The sequence below is a fragment of the Canis lupus genome, chromosome 22 (assembly GCF_011100685.1).
Source record: "Canis lupus familiaris isolate Mischka breed German Shepherd chromosome 22, alternate assembly UU_Cfam_GSD_1.0, whole genome shotgun sequence".
Taxonomy (NCBI): Eukaryota; Metazoa; Chordata; class Mammalia; order Carnivora; family Canidae; genus Canis; species Canis lupus.
This window is the reverse complement of record NC_049243.1, coordinates 4921594-4935875: the sequence shown is the minus strand read 5'-3', so window position 1 is coordinate 4935875 and position 14282 is coordinate 4921594. Positions and strand designations below refer to the sequence as shown.

Genomic DNA, 14282 nt, shown 5'->3' with positions numbered 1-14282 from the left:
GGACCTAAGAGAGAATAGAACATTTATCATTGCAACCCAACTGAACTTTAGTACCTTGCAGCCAGTATCAGGATGTTACCATGTTCAGACATTGGTCTGACATTTGGCACTGAGAAGAAATGTAAGTCTTTGCTGAAAAAAGTTTCAAATGAGGAAGAGATAATGATAAATGATGAATAACAAAACTTCATCCAAAGCCTTTTGGCGCTTCTGTATATCCAGTTTTATTAGCAACTGCTCAGAAAACTCCCTTACTAGCCTACTCTTCTATCAATTCTCTTCATCCAAGAGTTGCTCCCTACCCTTTCTAAATCTCTTAATACAATATAGTCTTTCCAGTTCTCCAACTGATCACTCACACTTTACCGCAGTCAGCTAAACAGAAGTCCTGATAGCTGAACAGCCATATACAGAAATTTTTAGAAGGTGAAAGAGGATGAGTAAATACAGAAAAGCTATGGATGCTAAGACATTAATAGTTTTGTTCCTGATGCCTTGATAAATATGAACTAATTGTGCTTTTTCAAAAAATTTTTTTTTCTTGTTTAGCCAAGACTGGTAAAACTGAGCCAAAACATGTAAAGTTCACTCATGATGAAACCACTTTAATTCAAAGAAGGAAAACTAGTTTTCCTGATGTTGTTTCAGGAGATCAATCACAAGCCCTTGTCAACATCCAAAATCTCTTTCTCGATCATTATATACAAGAAAGAGTGACTACTATTTCAATATCCAGGAAATCCAAGAAGAGTGCCTCCTGGCACATTCCAGAGACTGCTACTGGTTCCATATTCTTTCCAAGCTCTCATTCAGCCTCAAGTCGAATTTTTAGGAAAGAAACAAGCCAAATGAAAATTTCAAGAAAATCAAAAGAAGCGGCATCAAAAATTACAAATATTTATTTTGGTGACATGTTCAAAGACATTCTGATTCTCTCCGGACCTTCAAGCACCACTTCTCAAGCTATTACTCCCAAACACAAGAAAGTTGGCTCTGAGTATCTAATATCATCAAAGGATAAAACCTATACTTTTAAGCAACAACTGGTAGGTCCGCGTGCAACAGTGCCAAGCCCTGTACCAAGACTTATGCATGTTAAAACTGAAAGATGGTGGTCTCCACAGTTTAAAGAAAAAACTGCTGTGATACTGAGTATTACTCATTTTCCAGGTCTCATCTCCATACCATCACCAGTATTGCCAAGAAAACCTCACAGACAGTCTTTGTTAGGTAAGTCCATTCTGAACATGGTTTCTAATAACGGGGTGAAGTAGAGCAAAAGGGAGAGAAGGCACACAGCAAAGGGTGGTTATCCCTTGGGTTTGCAGGTTGGGATGTTGGGATCACTTTTTGCCTACATATCCAATATATGAGCCACAATGCAATAACAGAAGTACTGACCTTTCAAGTCTCCCAAGGTCAAGTTGGGTGCTCTACCCAGATGGTGGTAGTGGGAAACAGATGATAAAGGATCAGAAAAGTCAATATAAAAGAGCAGTGAGAATGAACGGTCATTCAGAAGGTAATCTAGATGAATTCTAGAAGCAGAATGCCAGTGCTGTTGGATGTCTTCATGGACACATTTCCGAGAATAATACAAATTCATTAAAAGATGAATAATTACAATGAAATCATAAGCACCTGCAATATGAATTTCCACAAGTATCCAAAAGAGGTTTCTGTTTTTTCTTTTTTTTTCTAGAAACTCAAGTAACAGAGTCTGAAAATCTAGAAAGTGCTCCAAGGCAAATCACGCCAAGCCTTTCTGAAGGTAAATGCTATATCATACTTTAAAAAACTGTATATAAGTTTATCTCTCTATAAAAATATTTGTGATTTTGTGTGTTGGTGTATGCATGCGTGATTCATATATGTGTCTCACCTTATTTTCAGCTCTTTAAGCAAATTAATTCAGCAAATATTTTTTTAAACATTGACTATAGGGGATCCCTGGGTGGCTCAGAGGTTTAGTGCTTGCCTTTGGCCCGGGGCGCGATCCTGGGGTCCCGGGATTGAGTCCCGTGTCGGGCTCCTGGCGTGGAGCCTGCTTCTCCCTCCTCCTGTGTCTCTGCCTCTGTCTGTGTCTATCATGAATAAATAAATATTTAAAAAAAACATTGACTATAAACCAAACTTTGTACTGATGTTGGGAACATAAAAGCTGAAGTATTCTTAATCGGGGTGGGGCAGATAAACATGAAATAATGAAAGTTATTATTTCCATGTGCCAGACACTGTTAAGTGCTTTGACTTTAGTTACCAGGGGAAAAAAATGAAAAGTCATCTTTAAAGAAAACTATGTCATCCTAGACTCACATTATTTCTACAAATAATTTCACCAATACAGTATGTAGTAAACAATTCACAATCGTGTGGCAGACAAAAAGAGAGACGAAATGAATGAAAACTAGCAGAAAACTAAGCAGTAAAATCATACCTACAGGAGATCCAGGTGTTACAATAATCAGATACAGATTTTAAAATAACTTCAAGACTTTTGGTCTGTCTATGATTGAGTAGCTTGTATTGGAGGGAGGACAAACCCTCCCACCAAAATCAACAATTAAAGCTGCCCAGAGTATATAAAATAGCTATTGAAGGTATTGGAGAGTAACTATTGTAGGCCTGACTTGAGTGGCTACAATCTTTGAAATATGGAAGCTCATGAGTTAGCTCTACATTTACCTTGGCTTTTGCCTGAGGTCATTTGTGGTGTTAGAGAAGAGAGCACAAGTAGGAAGTGGTAGTATTACCGAGTTGAGGAGATAGCAGTCAGACTCAGAGCTGTCCATATAACTGGGTTTTGAGATGCAAAATCTCAGAGAGGAGAGAGGTGAATCCAAATATCTGCATGCATATCTGCTGATTTCTAAGCCGTGCATGTGCAGGATAATACTCTAAGAAGCAGCAGAAAACATCAGCTGAGATACTAAGGAAGTGAACATATAATTTCATAGTTGCATGGAAGACAGTTACTGGAATTACATGGAATTACATCTCTGCCAAAATTAGAGACCTTGTAAACACACTGGGCTTTTAGTTGAAGATCCAGAGGAAGCATGTCTTAGAAATAAGGATGACATTTTAGAAAAAAAGCACAAAACTAAAATAGATTATCCCTAACAAAGCTCAAAACCAATCCTTAGTGAATCAAAGTGATACTTTTTGCCTAATCAATGAAAATTTAACCCTTGTTGGAGAGACATAGCATTATCCAAATCCTTTAAAATTTTCATCCACAATGTCCAGCATTAAATTTAAGAAATCCCGAGGCATCCTAAAAACAGTACAAAAAATCAGTATAAAGGAACAGACAGTGGACACAGACCCATAGAATCATTTCCTGAAGTTTTTGAACAAAGATTTTAAAATAATTGTGACTATTTCATTTAAGAAAATAAAGAATAAGTTAGAGAATTTCACCAGAGAACTAGAATTTTTGTTTTTAAAAACAGGAGCCAGATAAAACTCTAAAACAGAAAAATATTATAACAAATAATAATTCAAGTAATGATTAAACATAGAACACTCCAACTACAGAACCCTCTCTTTTTTTCCAGTTTTACTTATTGTGAAATGATTGCCATAATAGATTAATATCTATCACCACACACAGTTACCATTTTTTCTTGTTATGAGAACTTTTAAGATTTCAAATATACAGTACAGTTTTGCTAACTATGGCAACCATAGGACTCTCTGAGCCCACTATCCTCCTATTAGTTCTGTAGTATTGTCTGTGACATAAATTAACTTCTGGGTCACGTCATAAGCTGAAACAAGTCATGCTGCCATTTCTGATTTATCGAGTTTGTTCCACTCTGGTGGTTCCATCTTTGAAAAGTTTCAGGTGAGTTTAAGGGTCTTCACCCTTTAGAGAGGAAGAAGGAATTTGTACTTACCTCTCTACCTCCACTTCCTTCATTTTCATTCAAAATCCAACTGCTTGGGCTTAATCCATAAGGATAAGTGAGCTGGGAGCAGGCCACAGACTTAGGTCTTAATTCATACTCCTTTTTGCTCTACTCTCTCTCCCAAAACTAGGGCTTTCTATATCATATCACATATCTTTCTGCTGCACTTAACTTTCACATCAATTGATCTGAAATGGGCACACAAGGCCTATTTTTTTTTTTAAGGCCTATTTTAGAAGCTAGAAATTGAACATTGTTTTCTCTGGCCTAGGATGCATTATTTCCTTTCATTGAAGCAGTGGCAGTATAAGAATTACTGAGATTATAAAATATGTTGCTGCAAATAATGCAGCAAGAATGGCAGTGAATATAAAATTTTTTACAAAATTTCAAAATATTTTTCTGCTGCACTTGAGTGTATCCTTGGATAGGTCATTTTTTATAGAAGGTGATGGACTCCACAAGGGTCATGATAAAGTAAATTTAGATGATGTCTGGCTAACTTCTGAGTTGCTTGGATTTTTTTCTTGTGTGATCTTCAAACTGAGTGAAGAAAGCTGAATTACATAAGGCACTGGAAACATGCATCAAGATGATCTTAGGAGAAAAAGTAAGGTTCTTCCTTGGGAGGTGATCTCTATCTGACTTATGATTAAATGATATCCATTATTATGAAGCAAAATTGTCTATGTAAATTACTAATAAAATTTTTTTTTAATTTTTTTATTTATTTATGATAGTCACAGAGAGAGAGAGAGAGAGGCAGAGACACAGGCAGAGGGAGAAGCAGGCTCCATGCACCGGGAGCCTGATGTGGGATTCGATCCCGGGTCTCCAGGATTGCGCCCTGGGCCAAAGGCAGGTGCCAAACCGCTGCGCCACCCAGGGATCCCTAATAAAATTTTTAAAAATATTTTTGCATATAACACAAAAAGACTGAGATTGAAGGAATTTAACTTATCTAGATAGAAATCTATAAGCATATGGTTTTCTTCTTGAACAACAATTGTACTAATATTTGAAAAAAAGAAAAACACACAATACCACCCAGTTTAGCAACCAGCTGAGATTGGGTGCATGAAGGTCATGAGGAATCTCTTCCAGATGATTTACACAGCTAACCTATTATGATGATTTATGATGATTCATTGTTACTATAACATAAATACCTTTTAACTTTCATTCTAAGTGCTAACATTTAAGTCTCATATTTTCTTATTTTATTTAGGTATCATTAAATCTAAAAACCAGGAAGACTCACAGGCACATGTTATACATGGTGGAGGTCTTAAGACTATTAATGTAACACGATATGAAACTATAATAACTATGACCAACTTTGCCATAGTAAACTGTCAAATATATGGAAGAAATGCACTTAAACTTAAGGTATGCTAGATTTTTTTAATGGGAACTTCTTTTTGTATTATCAATTATTTTTGCTTTAGGTTTCTTAACTTAGGTTACTTTCCCTGTGATTGAAGGGATCTTTCCTGTTGCAATGGAGATTTTCCAGAAACACATTCAGATCTATCTCTAAACCTATGTCATAGTTTTCCTTCATTCCAATTTCTTAAAATGTTAAGATCTAAAGCAATTATAGTGTTTTTTCATTATCCACCATGATAAGAAAAGTGGGATTCAGAATTATCACATTTTAAGGTTAACAGCAATCTTTGGCCCTTATGCCAAATCTAGCAATAGGCTGACTTTTCACTGAACACAGGTCTGTTGAATAGCAATGATAATAGTTACCATATATTAAGCACCCACTATGTGCAAAGCAAACATTACTCTTAAAATTTATAATTCAGCAAAATAAGTATTATAATCTTCATTTTACAGATAGGAGCACTAAAAAGTCCAATGAAAGTAATTTATGAAAGACCATAGAACAATCAAGTAGTAGAGCTTAAGTTTGAAGCCAGGACTCTCTGATCTCAAAATCTATGCTTTTTTATTTTAATTTTTATTTTGAAATAAGTTCAAACTTGTAAAAAAATTGCAAAAATAGGAAAAGCTACAAGAGAGTTTCTTGAGCATTCAAAAATGCCTACACATATTGGGGAATTTAGAAAGCTATGCGCATGGCCAGTGCCGGATACATTCTTGGAAGAGACCCAAGAAGACCCCGAGCTTTCATTACCTTTTAATGTTCTGGCTAAACATTGAAAGGGTGCCTCCACATAGACTAGAGCCAATATGAAGAGATTAGAAGAAATATTATATCTCTTTCTCATTCCAGTCCTATTGGACAAGGAAATCTCCGTCAAAACATTAACCAAGCACAAGCTAAAGGAGCAGAGATTTCTTTCTTTCTTTTTTTTAAAATATTTTATTTATTTATTTATTGGAGACAATGAGAGAGAGACAGAGACACAGGCAGAGGGAGAAGCAGGCTGCATGCAAGGAGCCCGATGTGGGACTCGATCCCGGATCCCGGAATCACGCCCTGAGCCAAAGGCAGACGCCCAACCGCTGAGCTACCCAGGTGTCCCAGGAGCAGAAATTTCAAAGACAGCATGTGAAAATGTAAAGACTTAACAAAAACAATTTAGAAAAAGCACTAAACCAACAACTACAGCCCACAGCAAGCAACAAAAATAAACGCTGGAGAGGGAGATATTATGGCTTTTGGAGTTACCACATAATAATATTCAAAGTGTTCAGTTTTCAATAAAAAATATGGAGCATGTGAAGAAACAAGAAATATGGCCCATCACAGCAGAAATTAATAGAAACTGACTCTGAGGAAGCACAGACATTGGACTTACTAGAAAAAAACCTTTAAATCCATTGTCTTAAATATTCTGAAGTAGCTTAAAAAAACAAAACAAAACAAAACAAAAAAAACAACCCAGAAGAATATTGTGTGAGTAGACATTTATCAATAAAGAGAAATTACAAAAGGGAACCAAAAAGAGCTGAAAAATACAATAACCAAAACAAAAAACTCTTTGGAAGTTTTTAATATTAGGTTTGAGCAAGAGAAGAAAGAATCAGAGAACTGGAAGATAGGTCAACTGAAATCATCCGTTTGATGAAGAGAAGAGGAAGAAGAAGAGGAAGAAGAGGAAGAAGGAGAAGGAGAAGGAGAAGGAGAAGAAGAAGAAGAAGAAGAAGAAGAAGAAGAAGAAGAAGAAGAAGAAGAAGAAGAAGAAGAAGAAGAAAGAAGAAGAAGAAAGAAAGAAGAGAAGAAGGAGAAGAAAAATGAACAGAAGCTAAGAGACCAGTCAGACGCCATCACGTGTACCAAATATAGATAATAGAAGTCCTAGAAAAAAAGGAGAAAGAAAAGCACAGAAGGAATTTTTGAAGAAATAATGGCCAAAACTTCCCCAAATTTGATTAAAGCTACAAATCTACAGATCCAAGAAGCTTGACAAATTCCAAGAAGGAAGGAATATCTGGGTGGCTCAGCGGTTTTAGCACCTGCCTTCGGCCCAGGACCTAATCCTGGAGTCCTGGGATAGTGTACAGCATCAAGCTCCCTGCATGGGGCCTGCTTCTCCTTCTGCCTGTATCTCTGCCTCTCTCTCTGTCTGTCATGAATAAATAAAATCTTTAAAAAAAAATTCCAAGAGGGATAAACACAAAGAGATTCACACTGAGACACATTACAATCAAATTGTCAAAAGCTAGAGAAAAATCTTAAGAATAGCAAGAGAGGAATGATTTGTCATGCATAAGGGTTCCTCAAACTTAATAGCCAATTTGTCATCAGAAATCATGTAAGATTTCTGAAAGTAATGGGATGACATCTTTAAAGTGATGAAAGAAAATCAATCTCTCAACCAAGAATCCTATATCCAGCAAAACTACTTTTCAAAAAACAAATAAGAAATTAAGATGTTTTAAGGAACCAAAAGCTGAGGGAGTTTGTTATTAGTGCACCTATTCTATATGAAATACCGAAGAGAGTTCTTCAGGTTGCAATGAAAAGACATTAGACAGCAACTCAAAACCTTAGAAAGAAAAAAAGGAATTTGGTAAAGGTAACTACATAGGTATATATAAAGCCCAGTACTATTCTATTTTTGGTTTGCAGCACTTCTTTTTATTTCCTATATGATTTAAGAGACAAATGCCTAAAACAATAATTATAAATCTATGTTAAGGGACACACAATGTACAAAAATGACATTTTTGACAAAACATCATAAAGTAGGGCAGGGGTAGAGTTGTATAGGAGCAAAGACTTTATGTGCTACTGAAGTTAACTTGGCATCGATCCAAACTAGATTGTTTAAATTTGAGATGCCAACTGTAATCTCCATGGTAATGACTACTAAGAAACTATCTCAAACATGTACATATACGAGAATGAGAAGAGAATCAATATGACAGATTGCAAAATAATTAATTGCCAAGAAGGCAGTAATCAAAGAACAACAATAAAAAAGCATTCTGGAAAAGGCAAAACTATGGAGACCATAAAAATAGCAGTGGTTGCTATTTTTAAAGAAAAATGAACACCTATACTTCACAAACTCTTCCAGAAGACAAGAGGAGGGAACACCTCTTTTAGTATTCTGAACCCAGTTCCACCACGGTGGGAGGATAGTTTCCCCACACCACCAAGCGGTTCTCAGACATCAGCTGAGTGTCTTACCATTCAGCTCAATTCTGCCTAGAGATAACACTGGATTCCATGGGGAAAATGTTCAGTCCTACAAGACTGAACAATTCAGAATGCCAACTAGAAGCCCCGAGTGTTACCTGCACTTCTGACCAACTGGCTATAAATTAGAAGTTCCCATGCCCCTCTCCCTGGGTTCAATTAATTTGCTAGAGTGGCTCACAGAACTCAGGAATTCCACTTACTTACTAAATAACTGGCTTATTACAAAGGATATTAAAGGAACTAAAGGATATGAATCAACAGTCTGATAAAAGAGATACATAGGACAAGGTGTGGAAAAAGGGTATGGAGCTTTCATGCCCTTTCCAGGCACAGCTTTCCCCAAATCTCCACATATTTGTCCCTGGACACTCTCCAAATCACGTCCTCTTGGTTTTTACAGGGTCTTTATTAAGTTGGCATAATTGATTAAACCATTGGCCTTTGGTGATTGAGCTCAATCTCCCAACACCTCTCCCAACACCTCTCCCTTCTCTGGAGGAGGGGAGTTGGTGAGGCAGAAAGCGCCAACCCTCTAATCATATGGTTGGTTCCCTTGGAAACTAGCCTCCATCCTTCAGTGCTTTCCAAAAGTCACCTCATTACCATAAACCCAGTTGTAGTACAAAGAAGCATGGTGTGAATAACAAGACCTGCATTTCACCTTTACAGTTCTGAAGTGATTTCAGGAACTGAGGACAAGGGATTTACGTATATAACAAAAGATGTTCCCATTGCTCTCATGATTCCAGAAATTTCAAGAATTTGGGGTACCCACTATTTGCTTTGATGTGGAGGGACCTGGAAGGTATTGTGCTGAGTGAAATAAGTCAATCGGTAAAGGACAAATATTACATGGTCTCATTCATTTGGGGAATATAAAAAATAGTGAAAGGGAATAAAGGGAAAGGAGTGAAAATAGAGAAAATGAGTGAAAATATCAGTGAGGGTGACAAAACATGAGAGACACCTAACTCTGGGAAACGAACAAGGGGTAGTGGAAGGGGAAGTGGGCGGGGGGGGGGTGTTGGGGTAACTGGATGATGGGCACTGAGGGGGGCACTTGGTGGGATGAGCACTGGGTGTTATGCTATATGTTGGCAAATTGAGCTCCAATAAAAAAATAAAACAAATAAATTAATTAATTAAAAAAGAATTTGGGGTACCTGTGGGCTAGGAACTTTGAATGAAGCCCAAATACATATGAGATATATATTTTGGTCACCTGAGTGACCAAATACATATTTTTTAAAATTAGAATATCACAATCTCTAACACATTCTATGCTGTCAATATAACCTGGGTGCCAGAGGAACAAAAGACACCACAAGAAAACCACAGACCAACACCCCTTATGAATATAGATTAAAAATCCTCGGCAAAATACTAACTAATGGAGTCCGAGAAATTAAAAGGATTATACATAATAACGTAGTGACATTTATTTTTGAAATAAAAGGATAGTTCAACATCAGAAAATCAGTCAATATACATTAATGCATAGAGGGGGAAAACCTAATCATCTTAATTGATGCAGAAAAGGCATTTGACAAGACTTTGGTTCTTTAAAAGGATTAATGAAATTTCTAAATCCATAATGTGATTGGTTAAGGAAAAAAGAAAGAAAACTCTAAGTGCCGAATTCAAAATAAAAAAGGAGAAATGACCACATGTCTCCCAGACATTAAAATAAAAGATAACAAAACACTAAGAACAACCTTTTCCCAGTAAGTGCCACGGCTGTGATGAAATGGAAACATTCCTTGGAAAACATAACTTGCCAAAACAGGCACAACAAGAAATAGAACGCCAATATAGTTTTGTGCCTGTAACAAAATCTAATTAAAATTTTAATTAAGAGCCTTCACACAAAGAAAGCTCCAGGCACATAGGACTTCCCCGGCGGGTCTACCAAACATTGAAGGAAGAAATAATACCAGTTTACATGAACTCATTTTATAATGCCCATATAACTCCCACACCAAAACCAGACAAGGATATTATAAGAAAGGAAAATTATAGGCCACTATTTTTCATACACGTCAGTGCAAAACTTCCAAATCAAATTCAGCAATATCGAAAATTAAAAATGAAGGATACCATGTCATGACTACATGGAGTTTTCACAAGAAATTGAAAGTTGTTTTCATATTTGAAAATCAATGTTATTCTCAGTAATATCATCGCAATAAATGCAAAAACCTAATCGCATTCAACACCCATTTAACATGAAAGAAAGGGGCACTGGGGTGGCTAAATGAGTTAAGGGTTTTCACTGGGCTCAGGTCCTGATCCTGGGGTCCTGGGATGGGGACTCGGCTTCCAGCTCTCCACCTGACCCTCCCGCCAGCTCATGCTCTTTCTCTGTCGCTCCCTCTCTCTGTCCAATAAATAAATAAAATCTTTGGAAAAATAAAAGATGTAAAAAATCCCTAAATATACCTCTAAATAGACTAGGATTAGAGAAACCTTTCATAATTAAATAAAGGCTATCTATGAAAACTCTGCAACCAATACCATATAGAATCAGTAAGGGTTGATAAAGAAAGGGGTGCTAATCCCCAAGATTAGGAGCAAGGCAAGAAAATTTTTTCCTTCGATTTTATTCCACATTGTAATGATGGTTCTAGCCACTTCTGTAAGATAAGGAAGATCAGAAAGGAGGAAGTAAAACTATCTTCCTTGGCATGCAACATGATTGCTTCTGTAGAAAAGCCTAAGGAAGGTCAAGAAAAAAAAAACCCTACCAATAAGTAAACTCAGCATGGTTGCTGGGAACAAAGTCAAAAGTTTAAAATCTGACATAGAACTATCACCAGAGACAAAATCATCGAGGCCATCTAGAGTTTTGCCATTTGCATTAAAAAAAAAAAAAAAAGTGGACAGAAGACTTCAACAAATCCTTTGCAAAGGAGATTATGCTAACAGCCATTCAGAACCTGAGAATGTTCTTGTCATCATCAAGAATGACAAACTGAAACCACGGTCAGATTCCACTGTGGTGTGATGACTAAAATTCTCTGTAGAACTAAAATTAAAAACTCAGGGGAGGTCAATTAAAAAAAAAACAAACAAACTCTGATTATATTCCTTTATTTGTTTTTTCAGAGGACCAGCTTTTTGACATTCTGTTTTTCATTTTATTAATTTTTGCTCTTATTTATTGTTATTATCTTTCTTCTTTTGGAGGCATTCATTTGCTATCCTTTGCCTAACTTCCTTACACGAATGTGGACATCACTGATTTTCAGCCTTTCCTTTTCTTGTTTATGTATTTAAGGCTCTAAATTTTCTTGCAATCATGACTGTACTCCCCCACGGTTTTTGAAGTGTCCTATCTTTGAATATTTTAATTTTGAAATGATTTGGAAGTTACAGAGACGTTACAAGAAAAGTACAAAGGAAACTTGCAGATATGCTTCATTACCCCACGAATACTTTAGGACGTATTCCCTGCAAACAAGAACATTCTCCTACATAACCATGGGATAACCTTCGAAATCGGGAAATTAATATTGATTCATTACTCTATTCAACCAAGAGATCCCATCTGACGTTTGCCAGTTTAGCCCATAAAGTTCTTCATAAAAGAGGGATCCAATTTAGGGTCACATGTTGAGTACAATTGCTTCAGTTTTTGTCCTAGCTGGTAGGCTTTCTTTGACTTTCATGACTTCGAAACTTAAAAAAAAAAATTACAGGCAAGTTATTCTGCAAAATGTGCATTATTGTGGGTTTGTCTTAGATTTTCTGATTAGATACAGGTCACTCACCTTTGGCATTAATATTCAAAAGCTTTTTTTTTTTTTCATCCTGTCTTATCACATGGTACATGATTTCAGTTGAATCCATTACTAACAGGGTTTACTCAGATTACTTGTATTAAGTGGTACCTTCAGAGCTTCTCCCCTGTTGCTCTTTTCCCCTTTGTACTTAATACGTAAAAACTATGCAAGCAACCCTATTTCTCATCAAATGTTCGATTTATTTATTAACTTACATCATTGTTTCATGTGGCGGGCCATTATTTTTATTCTCAAGTTGTCCCAGATCTCGTTAGTAAAAGCCCATTCAAGTTGGTTTCTGTGTCCTTTTGACATTTCCGGTCATGTGCTGTGGCTGGTATGGGCTGGGGATCCCAGAGCACTCTGAGCTGGGGCTGTTCCAGTGGGATGGCTGGAGTGAAGTATGCCATGGGCTGGGGATTCTTTGTGCAGAGGATACCCCGACAGGACAGCTGAAGCTGAAGTGTGCAAGCCAAGTGCCCCTAGTATGCGCAGCATAACGTCACCCTGGTAGGGTGGCTGGAACTGAGATGGGGCACAGACTGGGGTGTCCTGGGGTGCTCTATGCAGCGGGAGCTCTGTTGTGTAGTGCAAAAGCAGCTATGTACAATACTTAAACTTATGAAGATGGCTGTGTTCCAGTAAAAATTTATTTAGAACAACAGGTGGCAGAGTGTAGTTTGCTAATCCTTGCTTTATTTTTTTTAAATAAAGATTTCATTTATTTGAGAGAGAGATATATATATATAGAGAGAGCGCACAACAGAGGAGCAGCACAGGGAGAGGGAGAAGCAAGTTCTCTGCCAAGCAGGGAGCCGGATGCAGGGCTTGATCCCAGGGCTTGATCCCAGGGCCTTGGGATCATGACCTGAGCTGAAAGCAGATGCTTAACTGACTGAGCTACTCAGCCTCCTCACTAATCTACTTGCTTTAAATGGAGAAAGAATGTAGCTCTTAAAGAGTTGAGCGGAGCTAATGAAGAAAAAATTTATTTCCACAGCCATTAATATTATTTTCAAAAATATTTGACTCCGGAGTAGAATCCTGAGCTCTGGTGGGGGGGGGGGGGTGATATAAAAGAATCAAAAGTCATAATTCCTGATCTAGTTTGGGGACCTTATTAAAAGAAGTAAATTCTATATGAACAAAAACTTGCACAGGACAAGTGGACTGATTGATACAGACCAGGACATGAGTAGTTAAAGGTTGCTACTAGAGCGGCTCAAGAGATGGGGAAAGTCTCCACATTCTTAGTGCTCAGTTCTTCACATCTTTTCCACGATAATCACAGCAAACAGGTCTTATAGTGGGATGATAAAATAGAGATCCAGGGTACCTACGGCGGGCCGGCCCTATAGGGAAGGTCCCTGGGATTCCATGAGGCAACATGAAGGTTCTGGGCATTCACTCAGCCAATATTTATTAAGAACCCACCATGTCCCAGTGGTAAGCTATCTCACTATGTATCAGTGCGCAAAACAGAAGAGAATCTCTATTTCACGGAGCTTGTTGTACTCTAGCAGGGTGAGGTCATGCATGTATGTGTCCGTAGTCTGTCCTGTAATGACAAGCGTTATGAAGAAAAATGAAACAACGGACAGGGACAGGGAATCCTTGATGGAGCACTGGTTTGAGAGGTTGCTATTTACTAAAGGTTGGTTAGGGAAGGCCTCTCTGGTCAGAGCACCTGGGAGCAGATAGCTGACTCTCCGCAGGCCAGGATGAGAGACTATATAGTTCACGGGACCAGATGAGAGAAGGACTTTCCAGGCAGAAGGAAGTGTAAAGGCGCTGGTTGTCTGAACACAGTAAGTGGGAGGATTAGAGATTATGACAGACAACATTTCTACTACGTAAGTGCGGTGCTAGCTCTGCAGGGAAAAATGTTTAATGACAGGAAAAAAAAAAAAAAGAATACCTACTTCGTCTATATAGACATTTACAAATAGTAATACTTTAATA

The 14282-nt window shown here is 37.4% G+C and overlaps 2 protein-coding genes across 10 annotated transcripts in view; one reads left to right on the top strand and one right to left on the bottom strand.

The window, feature by feature from the left end:
- Positions 1-14282, top strand: part of LRRC63 (leucine rich repeat containing 63) — a 37740-nt gene that overhangs the window by 8410 nt on the left and 15048 nt on the right. For all 6 annotated transcript variants that reach the window (XM_038569547.1, XM_038569548.1, XM_038569545.1 and 3 more), the window contains 3 exons: positions 550-1230; positions 1703-1771; positions 5143-5303. In XM_038569547.1, coding sequence (XP_038425475.1) covers positions 550-1230; positions 1703-1771; positions 5143-5303 — 911 coding nt within the window. The remainder of the gene's footprint in view (positions 1-549; positions 1231-1702; positions 1772-5142; positions 5304-14282) is intronic.
- Positions 1-14282, bottom strand: part of LCP1 (lymphocyte cytosolic protein 1) — a 106085-nt gene that overhangs the window by 91311 nt on the left and 492 nt on the right. The window lies entirely within an intron of this gene.